General features: G+C 40.5%; 1 protein-coding gene across 2 annotated transcripts in view; it reads right to left on the bottom strand.

Moving 5' to 3' along the window:
• The window catches only part of LOC140481494 (beta-1,4-galactosyltransferase 3-like), a 46,521-nt gene extending 25,134 nt beyond the window's left edge, over positions 1-21,387 (bottom strand). For both annotated transcript variants that reach the window (XM_072577776.1, XM_072577775.1), the window contains exons 1-2: positions 20,883-21,387; positions 13,209-13,444 (exon numbers count right to left, since the gene is read on the bottom strand). In XM_072577776.1, the coding sequence (XP_072433877.1) occupies positions 13,209-13,444; positions 20,883-21,132 (486 nt within the window). In that variant the 5' untranslated portion in view covers positions 21,133-21,387. The remainder of the gene's footprint in view (positions 1-13,208; positions 13,445-20,882) is intronic.
• Positions 21,388-21,820: the final 433 nt, after the last annotated feature.

Genomic DNA, 21,820 nt, shown 5'->3' with positions numbered 1-21,820 from the left:
TTTGCTCCGAGGAAGGAATGGGGACTGCAGGAAGGATGAGCCAACTGACTGCAGTACTGTGGTGCAGACAGCCACTCAACTGGGTGGAAGGGGAGAAAGAAAAAAAAAAGAGTCACACCATTGCCCTGTGGCCAGGATCGAGAGTTCCGAAGGTTGTGTTGACTACCTGACGCTCTGGTTTGGAATAGCTCATCTGGGCTGCAGAGACATTTGCAGTGGGACAGTAAAGATCATGGTCCATGCAGATACCAACAATAAAAAGAACTGTAGATTATGAACAGCTAGGAGCTAAATTACCAAGCAGAACTGAAAAGGTAATAAGGTCTGGACTACTATCTGAGCCAGGAGCTAATTGGCACAAATTAAGCAGGTAAATGCATGGCTCAAAAAGATTGGTGTGGAAGAAATGGGTTGGAATTCATGGGACATTGGTGCCAGTACTGGAGAAGGTACCAGTTCCAATGGAAAAGTCTTCATCCGAACCGTACTGGTAGCAGAGAGCTAGCAAATTGCATAACGAGTGCTGTAGATAGGGATTAAACTAACTGTTGGTGGGGGGTACTTAAAGGAGATGGTAAGACTTTAGATTATTGATGTGATGGATGCTTATCGGACAATAAAAGGTGAGGGACAGAACAGATGAATATCTGTATGCACCAAGAAATCATTAATAGAAGTAGGGAAACCTAACAGTGGAACAAATTTAAAACCTTTGTATATAAATGCATGAAGCACTCAAAACAAAGTTAATGACTTAATAGCGCAAACAGAAACAAAAATGTATGATTTATTGAGTTTGATTTAATCGCGATTACTGAGACATTGTTACAAGGAGACCAGGTCTGGGAATTGCATATCCAGGGGTGCACAGCATTTCGGAAAGACAAACTGAAAGGAAAAAAGGGTGGTGATGTGGGCTTGCTGGTGAAGGAAGGGATCAGTGCTGTCATAAGAAATGATATAAGCACAGGAGATCAAGATGTGGAATCAGTCTTCGTAGAAATAAGAAATACCAAAGGGAAGAAGCACTTGGTAGGAGTAATCTATAGATTCCCTGCAATGGGACACAGTTAAACCAGGAAATATTAGATGCTTGCAAGAAAGGTATGGCAATAATCATGGGTGATTTTAACATGCACATAGATTGGAAGAATCAAATTGGCAAGGGTAACCTGTAAGAAGAGCTCATTTAATGTATTAGAGATTGTATTTGGATCAGTATGTTGTGGAACCATCCATGGGCAGGCCACTCTTCATTTGGTATTGTGTAATGATGAGAGATTAATTGACAACAACAAAGTTAAGGATCCTCTAGGGAGTTTGACAGACTTCAAAATTCAATTTGGGGGTGAAAAAGTGGAGTCCCACAGTAGTGTTCTCAAATTAAACAAAGGAAATTATAAAGGCATGAGGGCAGATTTGGCACGAGTAGATTGGGTAAGAAGGCTAAATGGTAAGACAACAGATGAGGAGTGGCAGATGTTTAAGGAGCTACTCAATTCCTCATAATTGGTTAGGCCACTGTTGGAATATTGTGCAATTCTGGTCTCCTTCCTATCGGAAAGATGTTGTGAAACTTGAAAGGGTTCAGAAAAGATTTACAAGGATGTTGCCAGGGTAGGAGGATTTGAGCTATAGGGAGATGCTGAACAGGCTGGGGCTTTTTTCCCTGGAGCGTCAGAAGCGGAGGGGTGACCTTATAGACGTTTACAAAATTATGAGGGGCATGGATAGGATAAATAGACAAAAAGTCTTTTCCCTGGGGTTGGGGAGTCCAGAAGTAAAGGGCATAGGTTTAGGGTGACAGGGGAAAGATATAAAAGAGACCCAAGGGGCAACTTTTTCACGCAGAGGGTGATCCGTGTATGGAATGAGCTGCCAGAGGATGTGGTGGAGGCTGGTACAATTGCAACATTTAAAAAGGCATTTGGATAAGTATATGAATAGGAAGTGTTTGGAGGGATACGAGCCGGGTGCTGACAGATGAGACTAGATTGGGTTGGGATATCTGGTCAGCATGGACGGGTTAGACCAAAGGGTTTGTTTCCATGCTGTACATCTCTATGACTAACTAAAATATATCGCGGAGAGAATGAAAGATGGTAAGGAAGGCATGGCTAACCGAGGTGGTGAAGGACGATAAAGTCAAAGATTAAGGTATACCATATTGCAAAGGGCTGTGGCAGCCTGGAAGATTGGGAAACTTTCAAATATAAACAAAGGGATATGAAAAAATTGATAAAAAGAGCCAAGGTAAATTACAAGAGAAAACCAGCACAAAATATCAAAAAAGGATAGCAAATGCTTCTGTAGGTTTCTAAAAGGGAAGACAGTCATGAATGTGAATGGTGGTCCCTTGGAAGATGAAACCAGAGTTAGTAATGGGGAACCACAGAGATGGCAAAGATAATGCCTCAGTTTTCACAGTGGAGGACAATAGGGTCACTCATGTTGGAATGGGCAAGTCATAGATAAGGTAGAACCTAGAACAAACGACATTGATAGAAAAGATACTTAGCAAACTATTAGGATTTAGGACAGACAAGCTTCTCAGGCCTGATGGCCTACATCCTAGGGTATTAACGGAAGTGGCAGTGGAGATAGTAGCTCCACTGGTTACAATATTCCAAACTTTCCTGGACATGACAGAAGTTGCATCAGATTGGAAAACGTCTAAGATATACACCCTTATTCAAAAAGGGAGTAAAAATGTGGGAAATGACAGACCAGTTAGTTTAACATCTGTTGTTGGGAAACTGTTAGAATCAACCAAGGAAGCAATAACAAGACATTTGAAAAGTCAAAATACTACCAGAGTCAGCATGGTTTTATGAAGGATATATCATGCTTGACTAACTTGGTAGTGTTTTTTGAAGATGCAACAAGCAAAGTGGATAATGGGGATGCTGTAAATGCAATGTATCGGGACTACTGGAAGGTGTTTGATAAGGTGCCACACAAAGTGTTAATTCACAAGGTTGGTCACATGGGATCAGGGTAATGTATTAGCCTGGATAGATGGACAGGAGACAGAGTCAGGATAATTTTTTTTTTCTGGATGGCTAGAAGGTAGCGGGGGTAAAAAAAAAATTCCATGGCTAAATAAGGAGTTCAAACACATTATTAAGTCAAAAACTAAGGTATGCCATATTGCAATCACACTACTGGGGCGCCACAAGGTTCAGTCTTTGGACCCCAGTTATTTACAATCTACATTAATGACTTGGATATAGGGACAGAAGGCTCTATAGCCAAAATTTACTAATGACAAAAATAGGTGCGACAGTAAGTTGCAATGAGGAAATAAGAACCTTACAAATGGATAGATAGGTTAGGAGAGTGGGCCAAAATGTAGATCGAGTCTAACGTGGATAAATGAGAATTCATGCACTTGGGTCAAAGAAATGGGAAGATGATCTCGTGTTAATGAGGAGAGACTTTGGGGTGCTATGGTGCAGAAGGATCTAGGTATACTTGTCCATTAAATCACAGAACTAGCATGCAGGTACAGCAGCTAATAAACAAAGTGAATGGAATGTTAGCTTTTATAGCTAAAGGAACAGAATATAAAAAGATAAGGAAGTATTGTTGCAATTATAAAAAGGTATTGTTGAGACCACATCTAGAGTGTTGTGCACAGTTTTAGTCCCTTTATTTGAGGGGAGATGTCGTGGCATTAGAGCCAGTTCAGAGGAGGTTCACCAGATCAATCCCAGAGAGGAGGGGTTTGTCATATTACGAGATATCGACTAGTTTAGGCCTCTTTTCTTTAGAATTTAGAAGAATGAGGGGAGATGCATGAGGTATTCAAGATAATAAAAGGCATGGATAAAATCATTATTGACTGGATGCTTCCTCTTGTAGGGCATTTTAGGATGAGCAATCATAGTATTAGGATAAGAGTAGCAAATTTAAAACAGAGTTGAGGAGAAACTACTTCGCCCAAAGAGTTGTGAATCTGTGGAATTCACTATCCCCCAAAGTGCGATGGATGCTGGGACAGTGAGTAAATTTGAGGAGTTAGACAGATTTTTAACCGGTAATGAGTTGAAGGGACATGAAGAAAAGGCAGGAAAATGCGGGTGAGGAGCATATTAGCCATGATCGAATGGCACAGAAGACTTGATAGGCCAAATGGCCTAATTCTTTTCCTACATCTTATGAAGCAGCTGAAATGGACAAGCATATACATACCTTGGTGGGCTTTTACAGTGTAGTGGTAGTGTCCCTACCTCTGAACCAAGATGTCCAAGTTCACATATCTGCTAAAAAGACTTGCAATAACATCTCTGAACAAGAAGGTTTGGGCTCAAGCCAGATCTGCTCCAGTGGGGTGTTGTAATACATCTGAACACATCAATTTAAAATTTACCTATAAATACTATGGTGACAAGAGCAGGCCACAGCTTTACAGTTCTGCAGCACATGATTCAGTTCCTGAATCCACAAAGACTGCACAGCATATACCAGGTTAAAAATTTGAACATGATGGAATATGCTCCATTTGCTTGGATGAATGCATTATCAATAACACATAAGCAGCTCAATACCACGCAGGATAAAGCAGCCACTTGATCTGTACCAATATTCTTAAACATTCCCTTATTCCACCAACATAGCATGTACATCACCTGTGCTGCAGCTCCTAATCAAGGTTTATTTGACAGCATCTTCCAAACTTGCAATTTCTAAAGCTTCAATGAAAAGGCAGCAAATACATGAACACATCACCACCAGCAAGTTTCACTCTAAGGCAGACACCATTTCAAACTGAACCTTTTTAATCATTGTACTTTTGTATTATTGTAACTTCACTGTCAGTGGTTCATAATTCAAGAACCCTAGCTCTGACAACAGTGTGCATTATCACCTTCAATGGACAAAAGTTTGCAACTTATATAGTAACACCCACATAATGAATGATGTAAAAAGTAAGCGTTTATAATTCAAGGTAGTGACAGATTCCCAATGACAGGCAATAAGCTGACTGGTCTGTTGTTCCTCCACTTCTCTTTATCATCTCTCAAATAGCAGAGTGTCATTCACAAGTTTCCTACCTACAGGGGCAGTTCCCAAATTGAGAATACTATAGAAAGTTATGATTATTTCAAATATCCTAATTATATCTAAATCCTTCAAAGCTCTCCAAGGGAAAGCACTTGGCCTTGAAGATTTGTTGCTCTTTAGTGGCATTAATGTTTCCACCACTATTATGTTGCTTACATTAATTTCCTTGAGATTGAGACATTCCTGTGCTTTCCACTACACAGAATTCTAATAACGCAATAGGGAACTTTCCCCTTTTATCAAAATCACTGTTACCTATTGTCAAAAATAAAATGTTACATCTGACCCCACACCTATTTCTTCCAAGATAAAACAAAGTGCAGAAATTCAAGCGGTCTGGCAGCACCTGTAGAGAGAAACAGAATTAGCTTTTCATTTCAGAAAGTCTTCTTGAGGCAAGCCCATTTCCACCATAATTCTTATCACAGTATAATTCAGCAACTGTTTTCCAGAAGTAGAATGATATTTCATGCTGAACATCATTGAAGTTTGCAAGCACGAACACATTAAGCATGGTTAGTAAACTGCCACCTACAGACAAAGGGACAGGTTATTTGATACAGTCCATCAATTGTTGGGACATATGGCTGACATACTGGCATCAAACCCAACACACTTTCAAGTTGGTTCAAAGTGACCCATACCATAGCATCAGATATGCAAACTAGTTCAGACACTTAATGTTGCTTACATTCTGTTCTAATTATTGAATTAACCAAACAAATGCATTCAGTTTCTATGCCTCCTCCCAGTGAACACCACCCTTGATCCAAATTGCTATAGCCAGTATTTTGATTGTCCTTCTGACTGCTATCAGCTCTACTGTCACCAACAGCAAGTGCAGTGCACCTCCTGCATGCGATTAGTTTGTGCTCCCTCATTTTCTATTTTGCCTAGGATCCCCTTACCCTATACCACAGATCATAGCAACAACATTCAGAGCTGCTCTCACTCCACGACATGTCAGAGGTCTGAACCAAATTGTCCAGGTATGATTAGCCCTCCTACTTTGTATAGGAGTCTACAATGCACATCCCAGCTAAATTGAATTACTCAGGAGAAGTGAGTGCTTTTCACAACCACTAGATTTCTCAAATGCAACCAATTTTTCAACCATTGAAATACTCCTGTGAGATATTAAAGGGTTAACTTGCTCTGCTGACCGGAGGAAATTGGATGTGCCAAGGAGGCGGTGGAATGCTTCTGTCTTATAGGTAGATTGTAAGGAATTTACATTCCCATCCCTTGCCATTCAGAGCTATTTGCATGGCCATTTCCTAGTTATTCAGTGTAAAAGAATTACATTATCTTGCCCTAATCAGAAATCAATAAGAACATTGCAATTAAAATTCTGACTACTCCCTGCAGTTTTAAAAAAAACTCACAACAGATCTGGCCATTAAGGGATAATTCACATGATATTGTTTCTAGAAATGAGGTAAATCAATATATTGTGTAATGAGTGGCAGGTAACTGCGGGTAGTCTTGTGGGTATTACTGACTAATGTGAAACTCATACTGTATAAAAGGAAGAACAGGTTCCTTTGTTCAAAGAGGTGTTTGACACTGCTCTGCAAGCCCTGTGAAGTGTTAAGGGTACCTCCAGAAAGCTTGTATTTGCTTAATAATATTTTGGTTGTCCACAGAAATTGGTGTTGCAGTTGCATCAAGTGTGTGAAAATCTGAAGAAAAAAGAACCCAACACTTGTACTTGCCAAAGTACAATATGCTGTAGTCAAACAAAATACATAAATTCATATGGCCTGTACCTTCAGTACACTGCTCTACAGGTGATGGAAACTGTACACCAATATTCTACCTAGACAAAAGGTTCAACAATGTCTCAAATGTATCCTCTGTATTCCTTGACAGGGCAAAGTCACCAATTCAGACATCATGCTGCATCTTCTGACAACATATACTTGTTCATAAATCTGCACTGGCTCAGCTAAATTCATACAATCAGATGGATGACACCATGAAATGGTTAGCATTGCTGCCTTGCAGCGCCAGGAACCCTGGTTTGATTCCAGCCGCAGGCAACTGTCTGCGTGGGTTTTCTCCGAGTACTCATGTTTCCTCCCACAGTCCAAAGAAAAGTTTGGCACAAGCTAGGGAATGTGGATTGGGAGCAGCTGTTTGAAGATAATTTGATATGTGGGAGGCTTTTGAAGAGGATGATTATAGTGCAGGACAAATATGTCCCTGTGAAAATGAGGGATAGAAATGGCAAGATTAGGGAACCAGGGATGTCAGATGAAGAGAAAAAGAGGAAGAGGAAAAAGGAAGCATAAATAAGGTCTAGGTTACTGAAAGCAGACAAAGCTTTGGAAGAGTATTGGTAAAGGAGAACCAATCTGAAAAGAGGAATTAAGAGGGCTAAAAAGGGGTCATGAAATATCTTTCGCAAACAACGTTAAGGAAACTCCCAAAGCCTTTTATTCATATACAAGGAGCAAGAGGGTAACTAGAGAAAGAGTTGGCCCACTCAAGGACAAAGGATGAAAGTGGTGTGTGGAGTCAGAAAATGGGTGAGATCCTCAATGAGTACTTTACGTCAGTATTTGCCGAGGAGAGGGATATCACGGATGTTGAGGATAGGGATAGATCTTTGATTACTCTGTTAAGTTGGCATAAGGAGGGAGGAAGTGTTAGGTATTCTGAAAGGCAGTGAGGTAGACAAATACCCAGGTCCGGATGGGATCTATCCCAGGTTACTGAGGGAAGAGAGAGAGGAAATAGTTGGGACCTTAACAGATATCTTTGCAGCATCCTTGAACGTGGGTAACATCCCAGAGAACTGGAGAATTGCTAATGTTCCTTGTTTAAGGAAGGTGGCAGGGATGATCCAGGTAATTATAGACTGGTAAGCCTAACATCAGTAGGAGGGAAGCTGCTGGGAGATAGGATCTATTTACATTTGGAAGAAAACAGGCTTAGTGATAGGTAACCTTGTTTTGTGCTGGGCAGATCACATCTTACCAACTTAAGAATTATTTCAGAAAGTGACAAAGTTGATTGATGAGGAAAAGGCTGTAGATGTCATTATACAAGGACTTCAGAAAGTCCTTGTATAAAGGTTCCCCATGGTAGGCTGATGGAAAACATGAAGTTGCATGGGGTCTGGGGTGTACAAGCTAGATGGATAGAAACTGGCTGGGCAACAGGAGGCAGTAGCAGTGAAAGGGAGTTACTCAAAATGGAGACCAGTCACCAGTGGTGTTCCACAGGGATCCATGTTGGGCCCACTATTTGTCATGTACATAAATGATCTGGAGGAAGGTATTGGTGGTCTGATTCATAGAATCCCAATGTGGAAACAGGCCATTTGGCCCAATAAGTCCACACCAACCTCTGAAAAGTAACCCACCCAGACCCATTCCCCTACCCAGACAAACACAGGGAGAATGTGAAAACTCCATACAAACAGCCGCCAAAGGACTCAAACCTGGGCCCTAGTGCTGTGAGGCAGCATTGCTAACCACTGAGCCACCATGCCATGATTAGCAAGTTTGCAGATGACACTAAAGATTGGTGGAATAGCAGATAGCAAAGGGGACTGCCAGAGAATGCAGCAGAACATAGATAGATTGGAGAGTTGGGCAGAGAAATAGCAGATGGGAGTTCAATCTGGGTAAATGTGAGGTGATCCATTTTGGAAGATCCAATTCAAGAGCCAACTATACAGTAAATGGAAAAGCCCTGGGGAAAATTGGTGTACAGACAGATCTGTGTGTTCGGGTCCATTGCCACCTTCAGGGAACAACACAGGTCGATAGAGTGGTCAAGGAGGCATACGGCATACTTTCCTTCATCAGATTGGATATTGAGTAGAAGTGCTGGCAGGTCATGTTACAGTTATATAGGACTTTGGTTAGGCCACATTTGAAATACTGCATACAGTTCTGGTTGCTGCATCACAAGATGTGGATGCTTTGGAGAGGGTACAAAGGAGGTTCACCAGGATGTTGCTTAGTACGTAGGGCACTAGCTATGTTGAGAGACGGAGTAGATTAAGATTATTTTCATCAGAAAGACAGGTTGAGGGGGAAACCCGATTGAGGTCGACAAAATCATGAGAGGTAGAGACAGGGTGGATAGTAAGAAGCTTTCGCCCGGAGTCGGGGGGGGTACTCAACTCCTCAGAATCTGAGTTCAAGGTGAGAGGGGAAAAAGTATAAAAGGGAGATATGTGTGGAAAGTTCTTTATACAGAGAATGGTGGGCCTGGAACACATTGCCAGCAGAGGTGGTAGAGGTAGGCACAATAGTGTCATGTAAGATCCACGAATGGGCAGGGAGCAAAGTGATACAGATCCTTAGAAAATAGGTGACAGTTTTAGATAGAGGATCTGGATTGATGCAGGCTTGGAGGACCTATTCCTTTGCTGTAATTTTTTGTTCTTATTCATGGATGGATCTTCTGGAATAAAGGAGCATAACTTGACTTGGTCTTGGGAAATAAGACAAACTAAGTGACTTGAGATGTCAATGGGGGAGGACTTTTGGACGAGTAACCATAATTTTATTAGTTTTAGAATTGTCGTGGAAAAGGATAAATCTAATCTAAATCTAGTGAAGGCAGCATTTGTTACGATTTACTTTATTGAACAGAGCACAGCAGAGGTGTTGGGAGGTCATGTTGCAGCTGTACAGGACATTGCTTAGGCCACTTTTGGAATATAGTGTGCAATTCTGGTCTCCGTCCTATCAGAAGGATGTTGCGAAACTTGAAAGGGTTCAGAAAAGATTTACAAGCATATTGCCAGGGTTGGAGGATTTGAGCTGTAGGGAGAGGTTGAATAGGCTGAGGCTGTTTTCCCTGGAGAGTTGGAGACTGAGGAGTGACCTTAGAGATTTATAAAATCATGAGAAGCATGGATAGGGTAAATAGACAAGATCTTTTCTGAGGTGGGGGAATCCAGAACGAGAGGGCATAAGTTTAAGGTGAGGGAAAAATTTAAAACGGGATCCAAGGGGCAACTTTTTCATGCAGAGGGTGGTGCATGTATGGAATGAGTTGCCAGAGGAAGTGGAGGCTGGTAAAATTATGTCTAAAAAGGCATCTACAGGGATATATGATTAGGAAGGGTTGCGAGGGATATGGACCAAGTGCTGGCAAATTAGGGACTAGATCGAGTTAGGATATCTGGTCGGCATAGACAAGTTGGATCAGAGGGTCTGATTCCGTACGGTACATCTCTATGACTCTAACTGTTCTAAATTAGAGGAAGGCCAATTTTGACAGTATTAGGTAAGAATTTGGAGAAGTTGATTAGAGGTGGATATTCGCTGGTAAAGGGACAGCTAGAAAGTGGGCTGCCTTTAAAAAAATGAGATGACTAGAGTCCAGAGACAGTATGTTCCTGTTAGGGTGAAGGGCAAGGCTGGTAGATGTAGGAATGCTGGATAACTAGTAATTGAGAGTTTGGTCAAGAGAAAGGATAGACAGCAGGGATCAAGTGAATCTCTAGCAAAGTATAAAAAGATAGTCGGAGTACACAACAGAAAAAAAAAATCAGGAGGACAGAAAGGGGACATGAGATAGCTTTGTTAGATAGGGTTAAAGAGAATCCAAAGGATTCTACAAATTAAGGACAAAAGGGTAACTAGGGAGAGAAGGGGGCCCCTTTAAAGATCAGCAAAGCTGTTCACGTGTGAACCGCAGAAGATAAGGCAGAAACTAAATGAGTATTTTGCATCAGTGTTTCCTTTAGGAGAAGGATATGGATACTAGAGAACTTGGGGAAATAAATAGTGATACCTTGAAAAGTGTCTATATTACAGTGGCTGTGCTGGATGTCTTAAAACAAAGGTGGATAAATCCCTGGATCCTGATCAGGTGCACCATAGAACTGTGGGAAGGTAGTGAAGTGATTGCTAGGCCCTTTGCTAAGATACTAGTATTATCAATAGTCACAGGCGAAGTGCTGGAAGACTGGAGGGTGGCTAACATAGTGCCATTAAAAGAAAGGGTAAAGAAAAGCCAAGGAACTGTAGGTCAGTGAGTTTGATGTCAGTCGTGGGCAGCTTGGAGGAGATCCTGAGGGGCAGGATGTATGTGTGTTTGGAAAGGCGAGAACTGATTAGGGATAATCAACATGGATTTGCGTGGGAAATATATCTCATTAATTGAAGGTTTTTGAAGCAACAAAGTAGATAGATGACGACACAGCAGTGAACATTGTCTATATGGACTTCAGTAAGGCATTTGACAAGGTTCCATGTGGTATACTGGTTCGCAAGATTAGATCATGTAAAATACAGGGAGAACTACCCATTTGGATACAAAACTGGCTCGAAGAGAGATAAAAGGTAGTGGTGGAGGGTTGCTTTTTGGACTAGAGGCCTGTAACCAATGGTGTGCCGCAAGGATCTATGCTGGGACGACTGCTTTTCATTTATAAAATGATTTGGATATGAATGTTTAGGAAATATGGTTAGTCAGTTTGCAGACTTCACAAAAATTGGTAGTGTGGTGGACAGCAAAGAAGGTTACCTCAGAGTACAGTGGGACCTTTTTCAGATGGGCAGTTGGGTGAGTAGCAGATGAGTTTAACATAGATAAATGTGAGCTGCTGCAGTTTGGTAGGGAAGATCAGGGCAGGATTTATACACTTAATGGTAAAGTCCTGGGGAGTGTTGCCCAATAAAGTGACCTTGGGGTGCTATGAAGAACAGAGTCACAGGTCGATAAGGTAGTGAAGGTGGTGTTTGGTACGCTTGCTTTTATTGGTCAGTACTTTGATTACAGGAGTTGGAAGAGGCTGTACAGGACATTGGTCAGGCCACTTTTGGACTATTGCATTCAATTCTGGTCTCCCTTCTATCAGAAAGATGTTGTGAAACTTGAAAGGGTTCAGAAAAGATTTACGAGGATGCTACCAGAGTCGGAGGATTTGAGCCATAGGGAGAGGCTTGGGTTTTTTTCTCCCGGAGGCTGAGGAGCAACATTAGAGATCTATAAACTCACGAGGGTGATTAGGCAAGATGTTTTCCCTGGAGTAGAGGAGTCCAAAACTAGAGGGGCATACAGTTAAAATGAGAGAGGGGAAAAGATTTTTTAAAAAAAAGGGACCTAAGGAGTAACTTTTTCCACAGAGGATGGTGCGTGTGTGGAATGACCTAGGAAGGGTTTAATGTGATATGGGCCAAATGCTGGCAAATGGGACTAATTGGCTTAGGACATCTAGTCAGAATGGAGGAGTTGGGCAGAAGGGTCTGTACCTGTGCTGTGAGACTATGACCTCTGGGAGGTGGGGGACTAGAGTCTGGACCTCATTCTAGGGGTAGGGACACACCACTGCACAAGATGACCCAGTATTTTTAAGAAACCAATTCACCTGCCCTCAATTTCCATTTAGCTGGAAGTAACCAAATATACCAACATGAATTCAAATGAAGAATGATAACCATCTAAATTCTGGCAATGGTAATCAATTTTTCTGTTATAGTGTGAATATTGGTGAATTGGTGCAAACATCTCAGGAAATTATAGCAGTGTGAATAGATCTATGACTTGCATTATTTATATTGGCCTACTTCCAATATAAAATAAACCTAGCAGTATTGGTTTGCCAGCCTGCAGGAATGTGAGCCAATTTTAGTTTCTGCTACTCAATCTACAGTTAGTTAGTTAGTTATCATAAACTACAATTACTATAGAGATGAAAAATCTTAAATAACAGACTTAAAAACAAAATGAATGGAATAAAACAAAAGAAAATAAATAAATTTAACCGTATGAAGAAAATCATTTGCTAGCTTTCATTTAATGCACTATTATGTAGGAGGCTTAAGCTGTTCTTTTTTAAAAAAAACTGGAGGGTTAATCCTAGTTGATTTGAGCCATTAAACCCTGTGGCACTGAATTGTTAGAAGTTAATGATCCACTTGGATTTTCTTCCAAAGCAAAAAAAACACAAGTCAGCTATCAAAAGAATTAAAATTCTATGGATGAAATTCTGATGCTTTCAGCACTTGCTCCAACAAATTAACATACCCTTGCACGAGATCGCTACTTTCAAGTACAAATGTAAGGACTGCACTCTATAAATTTCATGTAAGATTTTAAAAGCTGACTAATAAAACTAGAGACCAAATCAATTCATTCTGTTCACAAATATGCTTTGAGTTTATTACCTGGTGGATGACATATATTGCATACTGAAGCTGTTGGCGCTGCAAGAATGGATGAAGGTAATATAGAAGATGACGCAGATGTGGCTCTCTGTTGCGATGTGGAACAAGGATTGCTGTTTTATATTGAGCTTTGCAGTGTGGGGGAGAGTACCGTCCACCAGCTTGAACATATGGATTTTTTCTTGCAATTTTGCTCATAAGTGGAACTTTCTGAAAGCTGATAGTCAGTGGTCCAACTGTAAATGTTGACAGCAGATCAGTCTAAAGAACATGCTTGATGTAATAGACATGAAACATTTTCAATTGTAGATGAGCAATTATTCTCCTTTCATTCAAAATAATGGAATAAAATTTGAGGTCCAAAGCCTCAAACTAGCTTGTCTGCATTTCTTCAGGAGATTTTAGGACAATGCTTTTACATGTATACCTGTGCTGCAAATTAATTTTCTGGGCAGCTACTTTCTCTCTGCAAGTGTTATGTTTCACGAAGTAAACTGGAGTAGAAAAGTACTGTAATATTATGCTAAACAAAAGCTTGTAATAAATTGCAGTCAAAGTGTAATTTTTTGTTTAAACAGGTCAGTTGCCAATAAGCACTTCTGTCCCCTGCAGTATTACAGTACCATAGTGCCAAACTAACTCAGTTATCATGATTGCAATAATGAAAAGTGATACATCAACGAGAGAATAAATATTTCTTTACAAGGATGGAAAAATACACTTTAATTAAAAATCAAGGTTGAAATTTAAAAAATCAATACAGAAATGCAACACATTTATTTTTGTCAGTCTAACAATAACACGTTCTACAGCACAAAAAATACTTCAAGTGCCTGTGAAGTATTTTGGGACATCCTAGCAAAATTAAATACTTCATAAAGGTAAATTGACTCATTGTTCAGCAATTAGTCATTTTTTTCACTGCAACACAACATTTGAATAATTTTTAAAAATCACATCTACAAAAATTAATTTTGGCAAACATCTTGTGTAAATGAAAAAAACTATTCTAGAATGGGGAAACTGTAATTTTGTCTAGAACAGATTCTAGAATGTAGGATTGCAGATTTTTCCCCTTCTCCTAAATAGATTTATCTTATGAAACACTTTCAAGATAGAAGTATGTCCTAAAGAAAGCTCATACTAGACTCTTAAAACAGTGAGCATATTGCTCTGATTTGTCTGAAGCAAATTTCTGCATTTAAAGAATCTGAAACAATGGAACAACTGGAGAGAACATTTTGCAGTTGAGACGGAATTTTCTTTTGATCAAATCATTGGCAGTATACACAAGTAACTAATATAGCTACTTCTGCTCGGTAAAAACAATGGCCACAGAGGCTGGAAACCAGATTCTGGATTAGAAGGGCTTTTGCCCAAAACGTCGATTTTCCTGCTTCTCGGATGCTGCCTGAACTGCTGTGCTTTTCCAGCACCACTCTAATCCAGAATCATTGGTGCTGCCAATTTGAAGTCCACTCCACGAAAACAAATTATGAAATGAAGGAGGATAGATATTTTGCATTCTAAAAATATACCCGTTGGTTTGGAAAATCAAGTGTGGAAGTTAAATGTGTAATTTCTAACAATTGCGGAGAACAACTTTGCCATCAAAATAATTCTGCGATAACAGTGCATCAATACATCCAACATTCTAAACCTGCTCCAAGTTATAACATCCAATGGTCAAAGGCTCAGATTCTGAAATAATTACTAGTTTTTTTTAATCTATAATAACAGGTTACAAGATAAAATTAGCAACCCCATAACACAGGTCATGTTTTTATAATGACTCAAATATACTTGCATTAATACCTTAAATCTCAGGAAAACAAACACCTAGTGTTCCTTTGATTTCTAAAGATATGATAGCACGCTTTTGGCTTACAAGAAAAACAAAGTTAAAAACCAAAAATGTAATGTCAGTGTTTGCAGACCAGCATTCACAATTTAATTCATCTAGTTTATATCCAAAAAAAACTAGATAAATTGCAGTTTAGTTGGAGTCCATTCCCTGCTGCAACTGCTACATAGTTTTTTTTAAAATTTGGAAAATTTCACATGCACAGCCAGCAGTAAACTTAGGCTACATTTGGTTTGAAATGTTTCCACTGATGTAACCACCTGTACAACCCTACATTAGAGGTTCCTACACCCCAGTCTATACACTGTGCAAGCTATTAAATAATTCTGATGAAAGTGATTCAAGTACAGTACAGAGAATATTTCAAATTGATGAAATCAGGATGAGGAGGAAATTTTGAATTTTGACAAGGGAAGGAATCAAGGGTCACATATTTTCAATATAGAAAAGGGAATACCAATCTCCCTGTTCAAATTTAAATAACGATAAAAATAAATGAGAGCAGTGTGTTTTTTTTCAGAACCTATATAATAAGATAATGCATTGCAGAGAGAGGTTACCTGCAGAAATGCATGGGAAAAGTGAGTTCAGTCTAGTTTCAAAACAATTTGCACTCCTGACATTAGTTTTAAGAATGACATTGAAAGTCAGTTGCAATGAGTAGTTAAAAAAAAAGGGAGACAAAAGTCAGACTAACAATTAAGGTCTTAAAACCATAGGCATCACAAGTTCAGGAAGGAGATCTCAAATCCGGAGACACAGCCGATTGAAGTATATACTTCGGGGACTTGGATGCAGTGTTGGAATTTGGTACAGAAGGATAGAGGTGCTTTTTGCTTATAATTGTGGCTCATACTTGAATGTGTCTTTTAAAAAAAAGTGATAAATTGAAGCCCAGAATTGGGTGCCCAGCACGAAGCAAAAACTGGCATCACAGGACAAGCAAGTTCTTTGGTTGGTAATAGCTACTACTTGAAGGTTAATAGGAAGATATTTACAGATTACAAACTAAAAGACGACTAGTACAACGTTAGCTTTTCTAAAAAAAGAACAAATATAATAGAGGTACAGGGCCAGGTAATGTGTTGTTAATGCACAATGGGAAAGCTGGAGGACCCAATTGTGGTTCATTCTAACCACATCTTTAACAAGGGTTGAACTCTGGCTTGGAGCTGATGAGCTGGAGTCTGAGCTTCAAATACTGACACACCAAGGAGTGGGAGAAGATTTACCTGGATGCTGTGTCTCATGGTGCAGTCACATCCCTTAGATTAACAACCTTGAATTTTCTCCATGGTCAGGGACAGGAGGGTGTGACGACAAGCAAGGCAGGTAGAGGAACCCAGGAGGTAGTGCTGAAGGAACCTCAGCACTTGAGCTTATTTAACAGGTTTAAAGATTCTTACTCCCTGCATAGAAGTGTGTTGGGGCGAGGTAGGGGGTGGGGGGTGTTGTCTGTAGGTCAAATGAGCAAATTGACCATATCAATGTGATGCAGGAAGTGGGGGGAGAAGAGAAATGTAGTTGTATTGTCAAGGGTATAGCCACTGTTCTCTCTGGTCAGGATCGAGAGTCCCAAAATAAGGTTCAGGATTTCTCACCTGGGCTTCAGAAGACCCAAGAGTGGAAGACAAAGAGCCAGTTGTTGTGGTCCATGAAAGTACCAATGATATAGGGGAGAAAAAAGGAAAGAGGTTCTGTTGAGGGAAGATGAGCAGACTGATTCTAATTATAAAAGCAGAACCAGAAAGGAAATAAGTTCAGGTAGTAACCTGGAGCTACAAGGTAATTGGCACATGGTCAATATCATTAAACAGAAATGTTTGGCTCAAAAGATTGGTGTGGGAGAAATGTTTTTGAACTCGAGACACTGGCACCAGTACTGGGGAAGGAGGGAGCTGTTTTGATGGGACAGGTTATGCTGGGACCAAAGTCCTGGCAAATCACAAACATGGCTATTGATAGGACTTTAAAATAAATAATGACAGGGTAGGTTCATTTGCATGGAAAATTACAAGACCAAACGTAAAGAAGCAGGATTGCTGATTAGTGACGGGGGTGGATTTTTACCAGAAAATAAAAGGGACAAAACGCAACAACATACCAAGGAATCATAAATGTCTAGAAAAACTCACTAACAGAACAAACTTAAAGGTCTAGTATCTTAATACACAAAACATTCAGAATTAAGACTATGGATAGGTCTGATGGCACAATTCACAGTAACTCAAGGTCACAAGGAGTTTAAACTAGTTGGAGAAAGGGGGCACGCTTAGGATAAGTTATTAAAGTTTCCAGAACAAGTAATAGGACAGAGCATGGAAAGGTCAGAAATCTAACTCAGGCAAAGTAGATAAGGGCTATGTAAAAGGACAGTTGTCAACATAGGATTGAGGATGTCTAACTGAAATGCGTGCAGCATACAAAACAAGATAAATGAGTTTGTAACACAGATTGAAATTGATGGAAACAAGGCTTTCAACAGCAATGGCTGCAAGAAGATCACAGCTGGGACTTAAACATGTAAGGATAAGTGTCCTATTGAAATGACAGGCAGATGGGCAGAGGGGGTGGAGTTGCCTCGCTATTAAGAAGTTAAATTAGCATTGCTAGCAAGAAGCTTATATGGCCAGAAAGTGTAGAATGGGTAGGTTGAGTTAAGGAACCACAAAGGAAAAGAGCCTGATGGGAGTTGCGCGCAGGCCTCCTAGCAGTAGTTAGGATGTGGGAAAGAAAATATTGCAGGAGATGGAAAAGACATGCAAGAAATACACTGTTACATTAACCACAAGCGACTTCAATATGTAGGTGTACAGGGGGGAAAAAAAAAACCTGGTTGGTAGCAGACCACAAGAAAATAAATTTGTGGAATGTCTATAAGATGGTTCTTGAATTAGTTTGTGGTAGAGGTCATTAGGGAAACTATGCTAGATTTGCTGACGTGTACTGATGTACAGCATGGAAGCAGACCCTACGGTCCAACCTGCCTATGAAATTTACAGAATACTGAGAGATCTCCTTCGTCCTTCTAAACTCCAAGTACTGACCCAGAGTCTTCAACTGCTCCTCCTGATGAGCTGTTCATCCCTGGGATCATTTTTATGAACCTCCTCTGCCCCCCCTTCCAAGACCAGCAAATCCTTCCTTGGACATAGAGATCAAAATTACTTTCAATATTCCAAATATGAGCTGACCTCGAGCCTTATACAGCCCCATCAGTACATCCCTGTACTTGTATTCAGTCCAATCTGTCCATGCTGACCAGATGATAAAAAGATGGTATGCAAATTGACTGAAGTAGTAGAGAAAGTGTTGCAGATGTGCAGCGAAGGCCTCTATAAGTATGTTCACAAGAGATTTAACTGTATGAAATGCCATGCTGTACTCAATATTAATGCATAATATTTCTAATGCACACATGGCAGATTTGATCCATAACTTTGTCAATAGTCTTTTATTCGTTAGAGAAGAAATACTGAACCAAAAGAACTACGAATGCTGGAAGTCAAACAAAAACAGATATTGCTGGAAAAGCTCAAGGAGGTCTGGCAGCATCTGTGCAGAGAAAACAGTTAATAATTTTGGTCCAATGATGCTTCTTCAGAACTGATGGTAGCTAGGAAAAAGTTGTTTTCTACACAGAAGATTTTTTTTTTGGGGGGGGGGTTTAATAAAAAAGAAAAAGAGTACAGGATGGACAGAGATAAAACCCAAAGACAGAAGTTATAGATCTTTGAAATAGGGATCACAGAATAGATCTTAAGATACAAAATGACAAGTTAAGGATGTTTTTAGGTAGAGAATTATTGTAAAGAAATGAAGATTCATTAAGTTATAACAATGACCAAGTTCGGGTTGCATGCGTATAGCTGAAAAGGATGCATCATATCTGCAATGGTCCATAACAGGCTGACCTGGACTAAGAGGTTTCAGCAAAACGTGAAGATACATAACATAATATTTCTCACATCCTAGTTTCTCAAATACCTTATCTCAAATACCTCACCTCATACCGGGTTTGGCTATTTGAACAGCCCATTCAGACTGGGCATTTTACAACTGCAATATGCAAACAAGTTTTGAACATTTCTGTGGCCAAAACTCAATCATATTATGCGTTTCAAGATTAGATAACTTGTTACTATATCCACTCAAAAAAAGAGATAAACATGACACAAAGCTATATTTCCCTGAGCAGATAACAACGAAACAAAAGCAGAAAAAAAATTAAACTGCTGCTTTCCATTCATATTTATTAGAAAGCCATAACATTTTAATGAGATATTACATGTTGATTGTACTGTTATTTAGAGATTAGTAGGGCTCCCCCAAACATTAAGACACTAGAAGAAGCATGTCATTTAAAGTACAAAGTAAGTGATTTGAATTTACATAGTGCAGCTTTCACAAGCTTAGAATATCCCAAAATGATTCACAGATAATTAAGTATTTTAAAGGAGGGAGGTGAAGACATAGTGGCAATGTCACTGGACTGAATCTAATACCTCAGACTAATAACCTGGGTACATGGGTTTGAATTCCTCCCCCCCCCCATGACAGAATTTAATAAAACCTGGACTAAAAGCTAGCAGAACTACCTGATAGAGCACCAGGTGTTCTGAACAAGATATAATGTAACCTTTTGGTCCAACAGTTAGTATAGCTGGTTGCCTGGAAACAAAAACAAATTTGATTTCGGCCAGTTTAAATTATAACCCCAGAATACCAACCTCCAATCAAGTTGAAATTTAGTATATTGACAATATTAAAAACCAATGAAACAAAATCTGATGCTTTGGGGTACAAGACTGGGGAAAATTGAACAGTTGAGAGAGAACTGCCACAAGACCAACAGATGTAGACTGCTAGTCAGAACTGACTGAGAGGTACCTATTTACAGAAGGAGTCTGCACAGAGAAAAAACATCAACACCAACCTGAAGGGCAAATCTGCAGAGAAGATTGAACTGCTGGCTGGTTTTGAAATTTGAATTTTTCACTAAATTTTAGTCAGGAGTTTTAATCAGAGGAGTATTATAGAAGGGAAAGTAAAAGAGGTTAGACGAAGGAGTTGCAAATAGTTGTTAGTTAATTATTTCTTAAGTGTATAACAGAATAAAGTTGATTATTTTTACTTTAAATAGTTCTTGGCCTCAGAATTTCCAGATTATTGCCCAGGATAAATCTTTTGAGTTGCTGGTTTAAAATAAGCAGGAGGGTTTACCCCATGTCATAACAAAACGACAGGATGCGTTCTTAAGGAGAACATCACTGATAACATGTAGTGATCTCGGGCATAACAGAACTCAGCTTAAATCGTGCCCTGAAATTTCTTCCACCAAACCAACAGACGTGCTGTAATACTTTAACTGAATGACTACACCTCCGATTATACTGCATTCGCAATACTGAGAAAGCAGACAAACTCGGTGGACCCAGTCGCTTTTACTGTATTCCCCTTAAAGGAATTCCCTTCTTGGAAACATTAGCGGTCAAATTATGAACACTCGACTTTTCCGAACTATAAAATACCGAATCAAGTCATCCAGTGACCGATCTTTCCTGACCCCCGTCTCACTCGAGGTCTTACCGTGCGCCTCGCAATCACAGGGTTGTCCCGACAGAGGGGGAAGGGCCCCCAGGCAGTGACTGGACGATAACTGTCCCAAGTTACAGCTAGTGTGAATGGATTAAAAAGCGGATGAACAGAGGGCTTTCAAATAGTTAGAGATGAACCAGGAAGCTTGTGCCGGGGCTGCGGCTGATCCCCTTATTGTCCTGCACACAAAAAAGCCAAAAGTTTATTCTTACCGAGGAGCGGCGACTCGTCCGGACACAAGCTTAAAGTTTGCCTGTCTGGACTCGGGGTCACCAAGCTGAGGTTGGTGTAAACATCATGAGTTTTGGAGTAATCCCAGTGACCGCCGCGATCTTCTTCATACATGGAGCCAGTGAAGGAACCAGAGAGGCTCCGGCGGTACAGGAACAGGAGGAAAGCCAACTGGAGGAAAGCCAGCAGAAGCAGAGTGCAGGGCCGGTTCGGGGAGCACAGACGGCTCATCCTCCCCCACCGCTAACAGTGAACACACTCTTTTACTATCCAGCTTCACATCGACAACCCATCCTGATGTCCGACCGTCTCCCGCCCCAGAGCGACGGACAAGTAAAGTCACACGGATGCAACACCAAAGAACACGATGGAACCAACGGGCAATCGAAAGCCCACCCAACTGTGGTTATCACAACATCAAACACTTGCCAGTGATTCACGGCAGCACAAACTAAACACCCTTCGCACCTGCGCACTACCCTAAGGGGGCGGTTACTTACCTCCAGCCCTGCACCTGCGCATTTGCCCTGCGACCGTTAACTCACCAACGCCGCACCTGCGCACTGACCCGAGATGACCGGTTACCTAGCTCAACGGTGCTCGCGGGGAGGGATACACACAAGTCAGCTTTGCACGTGCGCACTGCTTTCACTGAGCAGGGCCACTTGACCGTTCTCGGGGGGGGGGAAATAAGTGCGATCTGGTGGCCTTCGAGCTGCTGAACTCAAGGTTGAGTTGTGGAAGCTATTCAATAGTTGCAGCCATTTCAGATATTTAACGTGTCAGAATTTTGCTTTTAGAGGCAGTGTCGCAAATGGGAAAAATGGCTCAGGGTAACTGGAGTTTGATGGCAAAGAGCTAGAATGGCCGGAGTTAGAATCCTTTTAAGTATTAAATTTCCCAATCGTGTTTATTGCAG

This window comes from Chiloscyllium punctatum, chromosome 9 (genome assembly GCF_047496795.1).
Source record: "Chiloscyllium punctatum isolate Juve2018m chromosome 9, sChiPun1.3, whole genome shotgun sequence".
Classification (NCBI taxonomy): domain Eukaryota; kingdom Metazoa; phylum Chordata; class Chondrichthyes; order Orectolobiformes; family Hemiscylliidae; genus Chiloscyllium; species Chiloscyllium punctatum.
This window is presented reverse-complemented; position numbering and strand designations above follow the sequence as displayed.